Here is an 18,838-nt window from a genome sequence, read left to right on the forward strand (position 1 = left end):
CATTGCACTATCATATCATCTACTCTGTACAGATTCTTGAATAGATAATGCATCTGATCAACTGCTTTTACTACAGTTACAGTTCTATCTCTTCTATTAATAAGCTGTAAAATCAATCTTGCAGAGTCTTCTGTTTTGAGCTTAGCTCTGCAATGTCTTTGTACACAGAGGCTCGTGTGCATTAAGATATTTTATGAGTGCCTTTGGCAAAGGGGTCAGTTTTTAGAAGCATGTGGCTGGGATTCAACCACTGTGCTTCAGCATGGTTTCAGTTAACAATCTGCAGGGGAGGACAGTCTGTAGTCTGTCATAGATTCTTGACAGAGGGATATTCATTCTGCTTTAAATTTCTTTTAGAGTCTTCTGAACCTCTTTGTTTTTCAACATGATCACTAGATTGTTGTTTGTCAGCTTCTTGAGTTGATAAGACTATCACTTGGCCGGGAAGCTTAGCTGTATATGCGTCGTCCAAAATGCTGTGTCCGAGCCCGGGCTCATAACCTGTTGAGCTTCTAGAGTTTTGATGTTGATGTGTGTGGTAGTGATCATGCATCCGAGTGTTCCCTAGCCATGATTGGTGGTTTTTAATCATTCAAGATATGGAACCAAATCTGCTACTGTGGATATCAGGGCAAATATAGAAGTATAGATGTGAAAGTTCAAGTTCAAAAATCCAGGAATCCAGAAATAGTAGCTGCTGATAGCTCAAAATAGCAGCAGGATAACAGGCGTGACTGACACGATTCCCACTTTTCAACATGAAAAGGGTGGCCTCGATATGGCTAATCTACATCTCGGGGAAGAAATAGAGGGATGGTGGGCCTTGCCCTTCATGAAGATATGGCGGGCTTCCCTCACGAAGAATAGGGGCAATAGATGGGAAATTTAATTCCCCCTCTTATCACGGACTTCCAGGCGTTGATGTGCACAATGTGTGTCGTGTGGTATTGGCAACCCTACCCATTCCCGAGGCTCAAGGGCGCGTTGATTATAGATTTGCATGCATATGCGTTCATTGAAATCAGTGTTAAAGCCTTCTCATTTCATGTCCACAGAAATGGTTTCACTCCATCTCTAGATGCTGTAACTAGCCGATAAATAAGCTACCGCCAATAATCTAGACTCACATCATATCTTTGGCTTTCTCTCCTCTCATTCAGGAACAGAGGCCTTTCTAGAAAATGGGACGGCCACTCATGTCAACAGGTAATTCTTTCCCAGACCCAAGGCATTTTGATATGCGCCGGTCAAATAGCCCGTACTTGCTCTCATGTACTCGACCAAAGTGTGTACTAGACCATGTTGCAACCTGCTCATGCAAGCAATCATCTAGAATATCGTTTCCTATGCCCAAATATCCAGCCACCATGGAGACCCACGCTTTCATTGAAGCCGCCCAGGAAGTGAACCCAGCATTGGTTTCCTCAACAACAGCAGCTCTGATGAGACTTTCAAGTAATGTCTGCTGGTGTGGGTATAAGATGTTGCTGTATTTGTCATTTGAGCAGTTGGAAGTGCAGCAGACTGCTTTGTTGCGTTCAATTCTGTTGTACTAAAATCAGGGAGACTGGCAAATGAGCTTGGAATCAAAAGTATTTGTTGAAAGCTCTCAAATAGATGGCTCGGGCAGTTGAAGGTCTTGCAAAAGTGGTCTACACGCTTGTAACCTTCATTTATCTGCTGCAGAGTGGCTTGTGGATCTGGAAGATCTGCCATAATTTCAGAGGCAGGGTTGCGGTTTGGAGAAGAAAAGTTTGTGGGTTGCCTTCTCAAAATCTTTGTCCTGGACCACCACCATAGGAAGCTGTTCATGTACAGTGAGCAGCAATGCATGGAGGTTTTTCTTTAGAAGTAAAGAGCTTACTCTAATCACTATGGGAACACCTAGATAACTCATGGCAGAAGGACCCCATGTGTAAATGCGGAGAGGTGAAAGGATATGACCAAGTTGTGATATTTCTGGATCTAGCTCATGATCTTGCCGGCGTCTTAGATACACAGGTAGTTAGCTGACTTGAGAGAAATGCTGGCCAGGGTGTAGTTACGGGTTTGTCTGGTGGTTTTTGCTGGGCAGAAATGACTGTGACAACGAGCGTTTTTGATTCTGGTTAGTTGGTTAGTTGGGTGCAGGCCATGTGGAATGGTTTTATATCCTAAACATTGGAAGGCCAGCCTTGTCAGAAACTAAGGTGGTTATTTAGTTAAATACGTGATCAAAACCCCATGTCATTGAACCCCCTACGGAGTGAAATTTTCTAAGAGTAAGGGTAACGAGACGTAGGGAGATCTAAAAAAAATCCATTTGACCCATCTGTCACTACGCATAGTATAGGCGACAACACATCAAGGGACGGCCAAAACAATGTGGCTGCAATTATTTAGCTTTCCCGAATACCTATTCTGTGGAAGTATTTGGAAACTCAATTGTGTACGGATATAGAAACGATATACAACAAGTAAAACGTATTGTAATTTGCCAGCATCGGCCTCTACTGCGTAGATTCTCCATAGTAACAGTATGTTTATTAACAGTGCTAGTCAACATACCTACGTATGGGAGACAATCACCAATACAGAATACGGAGTTGAAGAAAAGGCTCTGCTGAAAGATGCTATTTAAGTATATAAGCTTTCCCATATTTAGGTAACTAGAAGGAGCTAGGGATGAGCAATTTACTCTGTAGTGGAGAGTTCCCGTATATCATATACAACCTCGCGCTCTTCTCTTTGTCCAGCTCCACGACTCCGGCTGGCCCCACGGCTCTGTCCCTTCAGACGCACAGCTCCCTTCCCGCATTCCTGCTCGGTCCACAGCCGAACCTATCCAGTCCCTATAACCCTCGCCGTTTTGCTTCTCCTCCTTTATCCTCTTGACTATCGCCTTTCCAAGCTTCACCACACCTCTATTCCTATGTTCCCATGACGCCTCTCTCAAAAACTCCCTTCGAAATGCCCGATCTCTCTGAAATCTCCGTCTAACATCGTGGTCGATAAGAACCATGCCATCATAACAATTGGCTCGCTTAGCCTCCACACGGCGCCTATTCGCCCTAACTTCTCCCTTCCATTTCTTTGCCTGCTCCCCTGTCATCCTCCATAGGGAGTATATGTCAGGGCGTCTATAGGTTCTACTAGAACCAGCTGCACGGCATAGATTGATGAGGTCCAGCGAATAAGGTAAGTAATTCCCCCCGCCAGGAAGTTTTCGGAGGGTATTCATTTCGTCTGCCGTGTACATGTGTAGAGCCATTTCAATGGCTTCGCGGATGGAGAGGGTGAGAGAGTAGATGTCAAGTTTGGGGCCGATGACGCCAGAAGAGAAACGATCGACGGCTTCCTGATTGTGTGAGAACTCAAAGTTAGAACAGATTTCACCGTTTTCTTTCCCCTTTCTTTCCTCTTTTGCTTTTATGTGTTAGATTACAGGACAGTTGTTGTATTACCGGAGGTAAAAATTCCACTGTCCCTTCCAGCGGATAGGCTTTCTTATAGGCCCGAACATCATCGTTGGGGATGGTGTATGCCAGTCCTAGGTACATGTTAACTAGCCAGGTCATGTTATATCTACAAGATTCAGGGCTTTATGCTTACCGAAATCACTAAGATAGCAGGTCGGGTATAGCTCCTCACTATTCGGCGACGGGACTGCGCCTAGTAGAACTGGCGGGGCCAACGTATTATCTTAGTTACGAGGCGTATTGAGGGGGAGAACAGTTAGGAAAGCGTAAATTGGCCTTGCTTCTCAAAGACAGAGATGCGATGACTTACTGTTTCCCGGCTTTACATCCTTATGTATGATTTCCTCCCAATCAGGCTTTCGCATGGGCCCTTCATGGCCATGTGCACAGTAAAGCAGAGCAGTAGCTATTTCATGGAATAGATGCCATAGAAATGCTTCGGGCAATAGGAGCCTTGGTTGATCAGCAACTGTTAGCTCCTTGCGAATGTTTCTTGAGAAGAAAAGGAAACAGATCTATCATCGATTGAGCTCAAGCCGGCCCAACAGAGGCGAGGGCTGACAAAATAGCCAAGAAGAGAAGAAATGCCTACTTATATTCCATGTAATGGGTATAAAGGTTAGACAACGACCCCCCTTCATAGTACTCATAAAGAATACGAAATGTACGATTATGCGCAATCAACTCAGGGGGCTGCGGATCGAGGTCAATCCAATCATATACCTTGACAACATTCGGGCAACCGGTGGCATTAACTCTGCGTGTGAGATTTCCTTCAGAGCAGTAATCATGCCAGAACTGGTCATTTTGCGTATCCTTGACAGCGAACCTGATAGGGTCCTGGGTAGTGTATCATCAGCCAACCACTCCATAACAATTCGCCCATAAGCCCGGCTCGGGAAGAGACCAGAGGGAAGACGACAGCGAAGGATATGAGTAGAGGGAACATCGAGATAGTACGACGACGGCAAACGGGAAAACCATACCCTATTCCCAAACGGATACCACTCCCAGCACTGCACATATCCAAACCCGCCCTCGCCCAGTTCCCCCATATAAATCCACTGATTCTCTTCGCTAGGAAGCCCCTGATACTTCCACCGCAAGTCACACCCATACTCATCCTCCTCATATTCGCTAACATACGCCTCAACCTCCGTCAGGTGCACGAACTTCCTAAGCTGCCTCCTAAACTCATCTGCATACTCCCATTCGCTGTCCAGACCCAAGTCGTTTCTAGTTAATTCCTCCTCGTAATATCTGATTGCATCCGGGCCTGGTATCTGGAACCATTCGTTGCCGGGTTTGTATGCTTTTTGGAACCGCCTATGGAAGCCTGGTGGGGTACGATGGTGATGCTGATCTTGTTCGTCTTCTGGCTGGTTTTGCTGATGGGATCGGCGTTGTAGGGAAAGGCTAGGAGTGAATTGGAAGCTTGGATGAGGGAAGAGGAGGCTAATCTCTTCTCTTGCTGAATTTTTGGGGTTGGCTTTGCTGTCCACTGAAGGGCCCTGGGAAGGTTCCCGGCCTTTCACCATCATGTATGCTCAATCGCACGGCGGGGTTTTGTATAATAAAAGGCAGGATGTAAACCCAATTTGAGTGCCCGCTTTGCTGTTATTGGTTAGTTGTCTGTTTGCTTGGAGGGGTTTCGTTTTGGCACCACCCAGCTTCTAAGATGCGAGGAGATGTAGATTATAAAGTAAATCCTAGCTTTGTGGATTATAGACATTGACATATCAAATGGAAAGCAGTTATAGTCTATATATAGCAGGTAATTGTTCAAGAGAAAATGTATTCATTAAGTGCAAAAAGGGTAACGTGAGGTACGACCAGCTCTAAAAGGGCAGGATTTAGAACCAGCAGACTTTGAGAAACAAGGAAAAGTTTGATGGCTAGGTGTCTTTGTTCCAAAAAATGACACAAAGCTTTTTAAGAAAGCGAACAAACGACATGTGCAATTGAATCAATCGAATTCTGGAGCACTCGAGATTCCAAAAGAAGGGAATCCCGAAAAAAGAATCATATTAAAAATAGGACATCTTGCTCGCAAGGGAAAGGAAGGAAAACATATTCATACACACAGGGGAACTGTAATGACGTTGTAGATGAACGTAGGAGCCGCGTGAACTGCTTGAAAGGTAATAGGGACATCGTGATAGAATTTATGTCGTGGCTCCAGCTGCGGAACTCCTCTTCGCCCGTTTTGGGGCGTCTTCCTTTTTCTTCCTCGACCGACCACCACTGCCACCTTTGGGTCGATAGCCTCCATCCTCGTCTCGCTTTCGCTTTCCACGGCCTCCTCCACCCCCAGATCCCCCACCAGTCGCCGGAACGTCAATTAATATACCATCTTCGTCGTATATATCTTCATCTTTTCGCGTGTGGGTACTCGCTCGCTTCGAACTACGTGGATTGTTAGAACGGGGAGGGGGTTTTTCAGATACCGCATCAGCATCTTGCAGAAAGACTTGCGGTTGATGTTTCCTCAACCAATTTATCACGGAAACTGGATTCCGGATAGCAGCTTCCCTGTCCCTACTCGCAGCTGAGGCAGATTTCCCTGCTGGCCTAGGTTCTCCAGCGGAAGCGGCGTCGAGCGCTGCGGCATACTCAGTTTCATGCTCTGGACTTAGAAACCCGAGCGTTGAATCCATGTCGCATTTCATGGCGGGGTGATCCCCATGAATACTTGAGGTAGTATGTGGGACTTTTAATAACGAGGAGTATTGCACTGCGGGAGCGAAATTCTCGCTTTGAAGGAGAGACTCCTCCAGGCGGCGACATTGGTCGGCCTTTATTTCTCCTGCTAATAGCCTCTCTTTCGCAACCCGGAGTGCCTCGCGAGCAGTTTCCGTGTCGTAGGATTCTTGCTGATAGTGCTCAGGTTCTGGGGAGTGTAGTCTGGGTAACTTGGAGCCTGGGAGGTCGAGGTTATATCGGAGCTCGGGGGGGACGCGTATACTGTTGTTGAGCTCTAAAAGCGCTTCCAGGAGTTGACTATGGAACGGAATCGTATAAGTAAAGGCTTTTAACGTTTCTAAAGGATTTGTCATTTAGGATTGCGTACTCATTCTGTTCCTTAAGTCGCTTTGAGAGGTCGCGAATCCTCAGTTCCTCCTTGAACAAAGTATTGCTCTTTTTCATAGCGTGTTCAAAGCAGATCTTTTGCTTCGCATACTTTCTCCTATATCACACAGTTAGTAGACTCGTACTCGATAATCCGAAGATACGATGAACTGACTTGAAAGACTTATACGTGGTCTGGTGGGTCAGAGGTGGCGCATCGGGCAAGCTCCTCTCCGGCGAAGGAGAGGCAGGCTCAGGGGATGCCATGGCAAAGGTTGGAGTCGTTTGCGCAATGAGAATGTTTCTAGTTCACGCGATTGAGAGTATGGTTGAGCGTATATGAAAATGACAGGGCAGGGCACAATGCGGAATGGATGAGAAGTTGAGACTTGGGAGCCGATGATCGAGGTTGGTTTCCCTTTAGGTCACTGCGGAACGCCGTAAAATTTTCTCTGCCGCGAAAAAAATCCCCACTCTGTGCGGAGGAAGAAACTCTACTGTGTCCATCGCATGATTATCTCGGACATTTCTACAGATTCTACTATTCATGTATTGGGGATTTCTAAGTGATTAAACCAATACAATCTTAGTCTTTTTATAAATTGTCTATAATCCATCTCCGGAAAAATGCCCGGTATCAAGGAGGCCTCTCCCTCGGGTTCTCCCCCAGCGTCTCGTAAACGGAAGCTAGACGAAGGTCCGGCTCTTGAAATCGATTTATCTGCACCAGAGCCTCCGTCGAAGAAGGCACTTAGAAAGGCGAAAAAGAAGGGAGCAGCAGCGCAAACCACTGAACAATCAACCACACCCCCAGCTACAAAACCCAAATCCCCGGAACCTGCCGACAAGCCGTCGAAGCGGTCTAGCTACGGAGTTTGGATAGGCAATCTACCCTTCAATGTGAAGAAGGACGACGTCAGGGTATTCTTTACCAGTTCAGGCTCCTTGAAAAATGAGGAGATCACGCGGATACATTTGCCCGAGGGCATAAAACAAAATGGCAAACCTCAAAACAAGGGGTTCGCCTACGTGGATTTCACCACCCAGAAGGCAATGGAGGCTGCAATTGCGATGAGTGAACAGCTGATTAGTGGTCGTCGGGCATTGGTTAAGAATGCGAACAACTTTGTGGGAAGGCCCGACAAGCCAAAGGACGAGGCTGCTGGAAATAAGACTTCCAACTCCACCGTGCATGCTCCCTCCAAGCGGGTGTTTGTTGGCAATCTTGGATTTGATGTGACCAAGGAGATTTTGGAAGAACACTTCAAACCATGCGGGGTTATTGAGAGCATACAAGTTGCGACGTTTCAGGATACTGGCAAGTGCAAGGGCTACGCGTGGGTTGAGTTTGAGAGTATTGACGCGGCAGAAGCTGCGATGAGGGGGTTCGTGCATGTTCCGGAAGAAGAAGAAGATGATGATGATCATGACGATGACGATGATGAGAAAAACACGGACAGCTCAAATGAAGTTGGGGGATCCCGTGGCGAGGAATCCCAAAGTAAAGCGAAGGCCAAAAACAAGAAACCTACGACGAAGAGGGTATGGGTTAATCGAATTATGGGCCGCCCGCTACGGATGGAGTTTGCGGAAGACAAGGCAACCCGGTATAAAAAGCGGTTTGGAAAAGATGGAACGTCGAAGGATAAGTTCGCCACAGAATCCGGAGGCGAGGAGCAAGTCAGGCACAATGGTATCGAACCTCCTGCAATTGAGGAAGTGTCTGAGAAGAATACCAAGTCATTCCAAAAATCGAGAGCCGGAAAGGGTCAGGGGAATTTCAAGAAAGGCGGACCAGCAAGAGGGGGCCGATATACGCAAGACGTTGTCCAGAGGCTTAGCGGAGCTATTGTCGAATCTCAGGGCAAGAAGACGACGTTTGATTGAGTTTGCTGTTTTGCTCTGTTTTGAATACATATCCTCTACACCTTAGCATTGTGTCGCCATAGGTTACGAAACTTTTTTGTTGCTATATTTGTGTTTTCTCTAGATATCCTCCTAGTTTAGATTCTCGTGTTGTTTACCTTCTAAAATAATCGTCAAATATTTTTCCACCATTTTATAGTACGTTTAGCAAAAAATGCGGCTGATGCATTTCCACGCTCTACAACTACCTAGGCAATCATACGCCACAGCGACTTAATTTTTCTTGCCTCCCGCCTGGGGGGGTGTATACCTCATGCAGGGCTTCAATGCGAACCAGGGTCCCAGACATCCTGGACATAGAGAACAAGCGCGCTTGGGTAAGGAAGACGTGGGCAAGGAGCATCAACACTAGTCCGGATTGAACCTAGCCGCAACACTCGCCAAGCCTGGAATGTTTTGCGTGAACTTGAACAAGAACGGAGGAGAGCCTTAAAAAGATGACGCCGAGACCGTGAGAGAAGAACGAGAAGACGAGAAGACGACGAAGAAGGATAAGAAGGATACTACAACAACTACTGCTAGGCTACTTGGGTCCTGTATCTCCCATTCTGCTCTGGTCTTGCTGGTTGTCTCTGCTCGTGCACAGGTCGGTCCATCAGCAGACAGTCGACTCCTCTCGCCTTCACCTATTTGTTTATCTCGACGCCTTCTCGCCCCACAAGTCCATCCATATCTCTCTCCAACATAGTTAGCATCTGAGATATCTTTTCTGCGGGGGAAGTACAAGGCTCCGTTTAGGCGACATTTTATTGTATCTCCAGATGGCTCCTCATCGAAGAAGCCGGATTCCTAGCCGGAGGAGAAGGGGGGATGATGGGGATGAAGACGGCTCACTAAACGAGGATTTGGAGGATGATTCTCTGAGCGAAGGAACTATTTCAGCACACGAGGATGTCGATGCCGATGAAGAAGAGAGCGATCTGAGTGAAAAGGATGCAACAGCTAGGCCAAAGGAAATACCAGCAACAAATGGCCGGGCGCGAGTTACAGGTCGCTCTGAAGGCGATGAGGCTCAACTGAGAGGCAAATCGACAACTGCCGTCGGACGACTCTTTGGGGCAACAGTATCGGATACCGAGATTATGCTGAACGGGCTGAAGTTGTCTGAGGGACCGGAAGGCATCGAGGAAATCCACTTTGATGACACGAAGGAAGAGCTAGATAATTCTGTCGCCACCCCAAAATCCGCGAACAACAAGGGATCGAGGGGGGGGACGCTTGCAGAGAGGAGGCGGCGTGAGCATGAGGAATACATCAAGGAACGGGAGTCGAATCCAGCTTTCGTGCCTACTCGGGGTGGGTTCTTCCTTCATGACAAGCGGAATACTGATTCCCCGCCAAATGGCTATCGGCCACCATACAATAACAATACGAATAACAAACCGAAGACTCGCCCCCATGGTCTCATTGTTGATAGCAATGCTGCAAGGTTAGTATTCATTCCTAACTTGTCTATCATTTACCATTTCTTTCTTTGTTTTTTTCTGCGGGGACTAGATGCTGATTTCCACCCTGCCCAATTAGACGCCCTGCTGCAAAACCGGACGTAACTGCTGAGCAGTGGGCGCATGATCTACACGAAACCGTTGTCCAAGACACTCGCTCGGTACCATCCACTTCCGCGGCCGTTCCCAATAAAATTCCTTTCCCACATCCCCCAAGACCTGTCTCCACAGCTCCTCGATCATCTCCTCAAAACCGCTCCTTCTCTAGCATTATCCTGGTGGGCAATGTTCCTGTCATAGTGTTTCTCCCGGGCATGAAAGCCCCTATCCCATACTCCGCCGTACCTAAAAGACAACACACCTGCCTCCCCAAGCATCGACCCCCTCTTCGTCGTGATAAACCTGTTAGAATATCTTTACCAGGACAGCCGCCCCGATACATATTCCCCGACCCGGAGCGGTCCTTTATTTTTATCCCACGAGCATTAAGACCAAATCAACAATACCGACAACGAGGTCGTGGAGGCTTCTACGGGGGTGGTGGTAGGAGAACGAGTATTTACGGAGGGAGTATATATACGCCAAGCGTGGCCATGAGTCGCAGATCATCTGTCGGCAGGGGAACTGATGTCATCAACTCTCCTGCCGGCTCTGTCATTTCTCGCCTTGGTGTTATGCCTGGTGAAGGTGGGAAACCGGTAGTACGGCTACCACCTTCAATTAGACCTCCTGTTGGGCCAGGTTTTGTTCCACACCATGGCGTTGCCCCCCATATGAATGCCGCTCACCCTCCACCATACTCGATGCCGCCACCCCCTGAATTCCGTGAAAACCGGCCGACACATAACATCCCAATGCATCAGCCGCGACCACAGAAGACAGTCTCAGTTGCTGATATCGAATCTCCTGTTTCATACCCATTCAACCCATCTCAACAGCAACAGGAGCAACCTTTCCATCACCAGGTTCCACAGCCGGTTAATGGAGCGTTCATGCCTGATTCCGCCATGTATACTCCCCATGCGCGACAACCCTCACATGTCTCTCAGGCGTCTGCAACACCTCTGTCTCAGATCCCAGAGCGTGCCATCCACGCTCAACCGTTCCAGCCATATCCTTACCAACAACCCCAACCATATTATACCGAGGCTGGCTATCAACCTGCCCCTGTATTCTATCCCGCAACAAACCCAGAGTATCCAACCTACAACGCTCCCGCTCAGCCCGGCCATCCTCCAGCTTATGGGCCCCAACAAATGCCTTACTCCATGCCTCCGCACCAACCACCTACTAGTGACCTAGCGCAAACGCAGTCCGGCACCGTTGCGCATGAGTCAAACGGCACCGTATATTACTACGATACGTCACAAGTGGCAGGCCTCACATACCCGCAGCAGCAGAACGAAGTGTACTCTGCACCGCCTCAGAGAGCGCCGCAGGGAGGTGTAGTTGGTATGGGAGGCATGATGACACCACCGGGAACGACTTATTACTACCCTCAACCTCAAAATGGGACAGTATATTATGCATGAAAACCCTTTCGTCCAATTTTGCGGAGTCTTATACTTATACGGCATGTCCTTTTTTACTTCTTTACTTCCTTTTCTTTCTTCTTTTTTTGTTTCTTTTTCTTTTTTTCCTATTCTTGAACTTTTTTTTACTTTTTTACCCCAGCTTTTATTTACCATCTGTCGATTTTTCCGGAACCCATTTATCTTCAGCTATCTTTTCATACATTTTTGGCGCTGCTTGTCAGTTCTTATTTTGTTCTTGATGCTCCGTTGCTTTCGCTTCGCTGTTTAATTTCCAAAACGAACTCCTCATTCCCGTCTGCTGTTTAGATTATGTTCCCCGTGCATTTTTAGCGGCTTGTGTTTTTCTTTTTATTATTATTTTTTCTTTTTCTTTCTATCTTTCTTTTTTCAAATTCGGGCAACCATTCTTTTTATTTCATCATTCTTACTTTTTTACCGCCCCCTCGAACGCCATGGTTTCTAGGAATTATATATTCAGCCTCCTTTTACGGTATAGCATTGTTTTATTGTTTTAGTTGCGCAAGCCCATTTTGCTTTCCTTAGTTAGTTTTCGGACATGCATTCTTCGTCTCATGTTTCCTTTCCATTTGCTGAATATTGTTTCTTCGTTTGTCTCTTCTTCTCTTCCTCCGTTACTCTTTCTCGCAAGTGTCCCTGCCTTTCGCTCTCCGTTTTCACCTCGTCTCTCTGGTAAGCGTTCTCCAAAATCCCTCGAAAAGGAGAGAGAGAAAAAAAAAAAAAAAAAAGAGTTAAAAAAGGCGACCTTCTTGATTTACCTCTTGTTGATTTATATTCTATCATTTCTGCTTTCCATGCTTGACTATTCTTAGCCGCGTGCTCCTTAACCTGGCAAATTCTAGCCGTATCCTCTCTTTACCATACCCATTCACAACCGCTGAGAGCTCCCCATCTCTCCACGCTCATCCTTTATCATATATTCAAAACTTCTTGACTTATCTATTCTCCCACCCACAGCGTGCTTGATATCCCCGCATCCAAAAAAAAAGGCCCCTTTATCTTGATTTCTCACTTCTTCAATCTTCTTTACCCCTTAGTGCTATTGCCCCCTGTCGCCTTCCCCCCTTTAACAAATTTGGGCTTAAATCATGTTCATTGATTCCGTTTTCGTCGTTTGCTGTGCTACTATTTGTCTGCTTCGCTGTTTGCGTCTCATCGCTAGTTTTCTCCCCATAGGCTTGTATACGCTTTCTTTTCGTTTCTTTTCTTCTCTCTTCTATTCTTCCTTCACCTTTCTTTCTCGTTTTATCAAGGGCCAAAGTCATTCTTCGAACTTCCAAAACATACGCAATGCAAAAAAAAGCAAGCAAAAAAAGATGTCTGTTTGGTTTTTTTTGACCTTTCTTTCATGCTCTCTTACGTTTCTCGAACGCTTATTTTTATTCTCCCTCCCACATTTCTTTCTCTTCTCTTCTTTTCTTTTACTTTGCTTGATATCACTATTCTTATCTATACTATTTTATATTATCACGGTGGAAATGAAATAAGTAATCTACGTGCGGTATCCCTGTTTAACTTCGCATATTTTCATACTGGTATATTTCCTAATTTGTTCCCTGCCCTCCTCCATTTTCCCCTTTACACCCGCCCTTGTCTTTTCTCATAGAGAAAGACCTTGATATTGTATTTCCGGGACTTATTTATATCAACTATCTCCAGGATACTTCAGACAGCGATGTCACCTTTTTTTATTTCTTCCGCTATCGGCTTCTTAAATCATATCTTCCTTTTATTTAACGTTCGTTAGACGAAAAACCACTTTTTGGTTATCACTTCATGGTATTAGAGCGCCCCAGGAATGATTTCTCCTTCTAAATCCTAAATCACATAGTTGAGATCAGTGATTCGAGATCACGTGATTCGCTCCTCGAGCTTCCCCAAAAAACAACCTCCGCAACTATTTGATTGATCATCTAGAGATATCTCACAACTGCTGTGACTCCTACATGAAAATCACATATTATTATAACCCATTGATGCTGAAAACTCCTTATCGGAGAACAAAAGAAAGATTTCTCGCCCCACCAGGCAAAAAAATTGATCGACGAGCAGCTACGTGAGAATGGCAATTACCATTCTGCCGCCCTCCATGCCGGAGGAGGAATACAGCTCTTCAGAAGATGAATCAAGAGACTCCGAAGGCGATGTTGACATGTCTGGTGGCAATGCGCGACCTGCAAAACGTCTCCGTCTCTCTAAGGGCGGAATAGTCACACCGGGAGAAGTTGTGACAGATGATCCTCAATGGATGAGGTACATGCTATACACACCTTTCTTCTATCATTCTACCTCATATCAACATTCCTACGTACATCCAACCCTTATATGATACTATCAGCCTTCAACTAACAGCGCCCCTACCCAAATCCAGAGGCCACGGCACCTTCACCCGTCCGGCACACAACCCCTTCCACATCACCACCCCCTCAACCTCCACTAGCACATCAAACACAATCATAGCCACCGTCGCCGGCACCGTTCAAAAAACCAACAAACTCCTCTCTGTCCAACCACTGCGAGCCCGCTACACGCCCGAAATCGGCGACCTAGTCATCGGCCGCATCGTCGAAGTGCAATCGCGGCGGTGGAAAGTTGACGTCGCAGCACCCTTACTCGCCCAACTACCGCTATCCGCCATAAACCTTCCCGGCGGTATCCTGCGCAAGCGCACGACGGCTGATGAGCTGCAGATCCGCTCGTTTTTCAACGAGGGCGATTTGCTGGTCGCGGAGGTGCAGGCGGTCCATCAGGATGGGGCTGCGTCGTTACATACCCGCTCGTTGAAATATGGCAAGTTGCGCAATGGGGTGTTTTTGGCCGTCGGTGGTATGAGTGCGGCGGGTGGTGTGGTTAGGGGGAGTGGGGTTGTTAGGTCCCGGAGACAGGTGTGGACGTTCCCGGCGTCGCACGGTGCTGGGGAAATTGATGTTGTACTGGGGGTTAATGGGTATATTTGGATTTCGAAACATGTTGGTGATGGGGCTGTGGGTGGTGCCGCTGGTGGAGATGTGTCAATTACGCGCTTGGAGGAGATGGTCAGTAGTGCCATATACTCGAGTCAGAATGATGAAATTGGATTGGCCACGAGGAGGGAGATTGCACGGCTATGCGGGTGCATTCGGGTGCTTGTGGAGGGTGGAGTTAAGGTTGATGAAGACACGGTTATGAAGGCGTATCGTGCGAGTTTGGAAATTGAATTGGAAGTAGGGGATGAAGAGGAAGATGGAGAGGGGAGGGAGGGCAGAGATTATCTGGGCGGTGAGAAGGCGAAGAGAGTTGTTAATGCGGCGTTAGGGAGGTAATCATAGGATACGACTTGGTAATAAATGAGATCTACTAATCTGATCCAAAACGGAGATCCAAGCCTATCTATCCTTTAAGCGTTAATTTTGTATTGCTCCCTCGTACACAGTATTTATACTATCTATCTACTTCAAAAATAAAAAAGTAAAACAACAGGAGTTTAAATAACTAGTCTCTCAGGAAAAAAACTAGTACATAGGGTGTATCAACAACTAGAAATTCTACAGAGTCATGGACAACTAGCGCGCTTCTTGAACCGCCCAAACAAACCCCTATCTATTCCGACAGATAATATAAAGTTCTATAACTTAAACACTGGCACAATTCCCGTCCACTCTCCCCTTGCCCTCTCCTCCCAATACCCATCCTTTCCTGTTTTCATCTTCCAAACAGTCTCGTCTTCAGCAGCCCCATCACCCTCCCCGACAACCTCCACAAACCACCTAGGCCTCCAATGTTCCCCTCTCTCCTCCATCTCCCTCCTCCTTTCCCGCTGTCTCTCCTCCAACTCCGTCTTGAGGTGTTCTGCGTGGTCTACATCCCCCTCCTCCAGTGCTAGCTGGTCCGGCCGTAGCCGGCTGTCCGTAACAGGGATTTTCCCTTTCTCGATATCAGTGATTTCATTCAGCGAAGCAGCGAAGGATGTGTATCCATAATTCTTCGTAGGTTTAGCGACGAGCGGGCCAGCAGCCCAGATGGTCTTGTTTGTCTCCACACCATGTTCCGTCAGTTGAAGGGAGGAGGTCCAGGACCCCTGGAGGCCTAGGGGTAGCTCCCCGCCATGCGTGTCAAAGGCTTTAACGGAAACTTCTTCGCTGCGGCCTGAGAACACGCCGCCAGTTTTGAAGGTTGCGATTGTCTTTTGGCCTGTAGTTTCGTTGAGAACGCACATCTGGCCGACGGGCTCGACATATTTTTCGCCTGCGATGATGTTACGAAGGAAACATGTTGCGGGGGACCAGCTGAAATGTTCGCCGTTAGAGTGCAGAGTCAGGCGGGCTTTGCCATCCGTAATTATCTCAGCCGACTTGCCCCAGAATTTTTGTGTGGGTTTGGGCGATTGGGTGAAGCTCCAATCTTTGGAATCTGCTTGGTAGGCGAGTTGAACGGGCCGGTGAGAGACCTTTTCGGCGATGAAACGGAAACCGCGGTCTTCGCGGATAAGTTCAAAGGTTTCGCCCAGCATGGGATTGAAAGGCTTGCGGATGGCGCGTTCCTTGACTCTCGCGTTGGAGAGCGGTGAGAGGGCAAATGCTGTCACATAGATTAGACGCTCCAGGCCATCAGTGGCGCTTGCGGCATTGTCGAGAAGTTGGGAATATTCGAATTGCTCGGCTGCGCGCTGAAGAAGGGACATGGGTTCATTGGCAGAAACCGGCATGGAAATGGTTGACAGATCCTTGCCAACGTTCCTGCGAAGAAAGCTTATCAAACTTGGTGGCGGCATAGCTGGTGGTGGTATTTGGGTTCTCCGTACGACTTTAATATCAAGGGGCAATGGCGCAAGTGATCTAGGCTTGGCTGGGAACAGAGATGAGGAGTTATCCAGTCTGAACCCGTTACTCGTGAAAGTGTCACCTTCGTCCATCTCGCTACCAGAGAGGGACTCATCATCTCCATCAGCCGTCACAGGAGATTCACTCCTCTCATACTCATCGTCGCTGTCTCGTTGAATGGTAAGTAGCGGGGAGATATTTCCGTCCGTAGCATCGAAGAATTCCTGTGATGCCTCGGACTCAAAACTTGGGCGGGTTTTGATGTGGCAACTTTTGGTTGCGGCCTTCTGTTTTTTATCCAGCATAAGAGTCGAAAATTCTGACACAACATAATTAAGTTCTTGGAGTATTATCATCAAATCGTCATGTACACTCTGTTCGGGAGTCTTGCTCACCTCGCCATGAGGTTTCGCGTTGGGAGGAACATTCGCATTCGACGGTGGAATTGTGGTTTGTGGAGAAATATTACGTTTCCCAGCTGGATTGGGGGTGTGGCTGATATCCCGAGGTTTCAGTTTCCAGAAAGACCTCTTCTCTCTATTCTCCACCGCTTCATCCACACTACTTCCCGTTTGGGAGGGAGTAGACTTTTTAGCAGTAGATGGGCTCTGTGAGCGTTCCCGACGCTCAATAGGGGTTCCTAAATACTTAGGGTCTGTATCTTTTGCCAAACGACGCACCATATCTCTTGTGTTAGATACTTTCTCAACTAGGGCTTCCACCTCCTCCCATTCTCGGACATCATTCACAACAGTGCTAGAAGGCTTTCCCAGCTGGGGGCGTGTTTTCGGGTGGGATTCCGACAGGCTGCTTTCTTGGTTTTGAGAAGCTTTTTCCAAAGCGCGCTTCCATGCTAAAAAGTCAGAGTCATTGGAGGCTCGGAGATGCCAGATCTCCACTCCAGAATCAATAGATATTTCTCTAGTCTTTTGATTGGTCGCAATAACCGCTAGGTTCAAAGGTATGGCGCCGCGGAGGGCCGACGAATTACGATCGTGATAGTAGGATAAAGTTGACGATGTAAAATTGAGGGAGAAAAAACGACGTGCGTATCCCTGGTGACGCTTTCTCCTTCTCTTCTGGAGAATCCCAGCGTGTACAGTTAATGGGAAGCTTTTGGAAGAGTCCGCGCTAGGAGGAGGAATTTTGCTATTGGCCCGGGCACGGCCAGGTCGCAATGACTCTGTCGAGTCTAACGCCGTCGGGTGTAATGCGGGGCTCGGGCGCGCCTGGAGATTTCCAACGACTGTCCCTGTAGCTTGTGAATGGTGAACCTGGTGACCCGAATGCGGAGGAGCATGGGAGGGATAGGTCAGAAGGACAAAAGTTGCAGTTTTCGAGATTTGTTTCGAGAAGGTATTGTCGAATACAAGAGCATAATTCCCTCCTTCGTTCTGGTTAACGTCATAGGTTCCCTGAGAGATTTTATCCGCTTCGCATTTGCCAATCCACTGGATGGGCTTCAGACCTAAACTTCGAAGTTTCTCCGTGACCACAGACGAGGAATTGACATTTTTGTTGTTCTCCTTATTCGATTCACTAAACTCATTGGTAGTAGACTCCGAGCTGTTGTGGCTGCCCGCGACATTTCCGGATGGGCCGGGATGTTTGAAGATCCCAAAATTGAGGGACTTCTTATGGGGTTGAATGCTCCAGGATATGGTATGTTCGGATCTGACGTTGATCCAGCGTACAAGATAAGACTGTGTTACAGTGCTATCCATTAGCCACATGTTGCGATTCAGAAATCAAAAGGGAGATAGAGGAGGGGTATCAGGGGTATGGCTTGTCTCGGGAAGGTAGCGTGTACTTTACTATGAATCTCCAACTCTTCCATTCCCGCCATGATGCCAGATAGCCGATAATTTTGGTATGCTTTGGGGCGCGCAAACGCGCCCTTTGATTTAGAGATATAAGGAAGTTGGAAATTCTATGGCGACCTAACCATGACCAAGCCTGCAGAGAGATTTGGGAGAGAACAAAAGGGGAACAAGTGGAGTATGAGAGTCGCGGAGGGATCTACGCTGACGCTATGACTACCAGTCACTGTGTCAGCGAGCGAGCGAGCGAGAAGCGAGATACGCTGTGTAAGTAAGATACGTTTTAGCACAGCACACAGCTCAACAACAGCGAGGATAGGATATTGGCCACTAGCGAAATGGAGAGAAGTCCCTAGAGTTGATTGATATATAAATACAAATGTTGTTGGTAGTAGTTATGGGCCCCCCCTTTCGAGTTTGCTTTTACTTGACTCGTATCGCATAATCATAGGATCACATGATTCTGGCGGCTCTGGCTGAGTCAAGTCAGCGCTAGTCTAAATCGAGGCAACTAGGCGCTGCACAAGTGGGGCTCCCGGAGTATCCACTGTTTTCATTGTATGTAATCACGGGAAATCACGTGAAAACCATGTCATCCATCAGTCAGCACGTCATTGCCGAAAAGGGAGATCAGCCGCAACAACGTCGATACCTTGTCGGATATCTCGTGCGTCTCGGAGATATCTTGGACGTTCGATCTGGGATGTACAGAGTATTATTCTGGGGACAAATCTGGCTTGTGGAGATGTGGAATTCGCGTGTGCATCA

At 47.4% G+C, this 18,838-nt stretch overlaps 7 protein-coding genes across 8 annotated transcripts; 3 read left to right on the forward strand and 4 right to left on the reverse strand.

Moving 5' to 3' along the window:
- Positions 1-375: 375 nt before the first annotated feature.
- BDCG_05391 (uncharacterized protein) lies at positions 376-2,192 on the reverse strand. Its single transcript, XM_045421066.1, has 2 exons — positions 1,865-2,192; positions 376-1,804 (listed from the first exon to the last, which is right to left on the reverse strand). The coding sequence occupies exon 2, from the start codon at positions 1,714-1,716 to the stop codon at positions 1,384-1,386; it is 333 nt and encodes a 110-aa protein (XP_045277032.1). The 5' UTR covers positions 1,717-1,804; positions 1,865-2,192; the 3' UTR covers positions 376-1,383.
- A 509-nt stretch (positions 2,193-2,701) lies between these two features.
- On the reverse strand, positions 2,702-4,996 carry BDCG_05392 (NEK protein kinase; the record flags this gene model as incomplete). The annotated part of the gene is made up of 6 exons (XM_045421067.1): positions 2,702-3,337; positions 3,444-3,529; positions 3,592-3,660; positions 3,769-3,911; positions 4,051-4,298; positions 4,445-4,996. The coding sequence occupies 6 exons, from the start codon at positions 4,994-4,996 to the stop codon at positions 2,702-2,704; spliced, it is 1,734 nt and encodes a 577-aa protein (XP_045277033.1).
- A 146-nt stretch (positions 4,997-5,142) lies between these two features.
- BDCG_05393 lies at positions 5,143-6,895 on the reverse strand. Of its 2 annotated transcripts, XM_045421069.1 has the most exons (4): positions 6,703-6,895; positions 6,529-6,645; positions 5,934-6,458; positions 5,143-5,864 (listed from the first exon to the last, which is right to left on the reverse strand). In XM_045421069.1, the coding sequence occupies exons 1-4, from the start codon at positions 6,792-6,794 to the stop codon at positions 5,624-5,626; spliced, it is 975 nt and encodes a 324-aa protein (XP_045281244.1). In that variant the 5' UTR covers positions 6,795-6,895; the 3' UTR covers positions 5,143-5,623. The 2 variants fall into 2 exon arrangements, with proteins under 2 accessions (XP_045281244.1, XP_045277034.1); XM_045421068.1 differs by having other exon boundaries at positions 5,143-6,458.
- A 143-nt stretch (positions 6,896-7,038) lies between these two features.
- BDCG_05394 (RNA binding protein Rnp24) lies at positions 7,039-8,627 on the forward strand. The gene has a single exon (XM_045421070.1). It carries the CDS (start codon positions 7,155-7,157, stop codon positions 8,412-8,414), a length of 1,260 nt encoding a protein of 419 aa, XP_045277035.1. The 5' UTR covers positions 7,039-7,154; the 3' UTR covers positions 8,415-8,627.
- Positions 8,628-9,214: 587 nt separating this feature from the next.
- Positions 9,215-11,430, forward strand: BDCG_05395 (uncharacterized protein; the record flags this gene model as incomplete). The annotated part of the gene is made up of 2 exons (XM_045421071.1): positions 9,215-9,882; positions 9,978-11,430. The coding sequence occupies 2 exons, from the start codon at positions 9,215-9,217 to the stop codon at positions 11,428-11,430; spliced, it is 2,121 nt and encodes a 706-aa protein (XP_045277036.1).
- A 1,943-nt stretch (positions 11,431-13,373) lies between these two features.
- On the forward strand, positions 13,374-15,026 carry BDCG_05396 (exosome complex component RRP4). The gene is made up of 2 exons (XM_045421072.1): positions 13,374-13,704; positions 13,823-15,026. Exons 1-2 carry the CDS (start codon positions 13,514-13,516, stop codon positions 14,751-14,753), a joined length of 1,122 nt encoding a protein of 373 aa, XP_045277037.1. The 5' UTR covers positions 13,374-13,513; the 3' UTR covers positions 14,754-15,026.
- On the reverse strand, positions 14,368-18,480 carry BDCG_05397 (oxysterol binding protein). The gene is made up of 2 exons (XM_045421073.1): positions 18,061-18,480; positions 14,368-17,953 (listed from the first exon to the last, which is right to left on the reverse strand). Exons 1-2 carry the CDS (start codon positions 18,094-18,096, stop codon positions 15,056-15,058), a joined length of 2,934 nt encoding a protein of 977 aa, XP_045277038.1. The 5' UTR covers positions 18,097-18,480; the 3' UTR covers positions 14,368-15,055.
- Positions 18,481-18,838: the final 358 nt, after the last annotated feature.

The sequence above is a fragment of the Blastomyces dermatitidis genome, assembly GCF_000003525.1.
Source record: "Blastomyces dermatitidis ER-3 genomic scaffold supercont1.5, whole genome shotgun sequence".
Taxonomy (NCBI): Eukaryota; Fungi; Ascomycota; class Eurotiomycetes; order Onygenales; family Ajellomycetaceae; genus Blastomyces; species Blastomyces dermatitidis.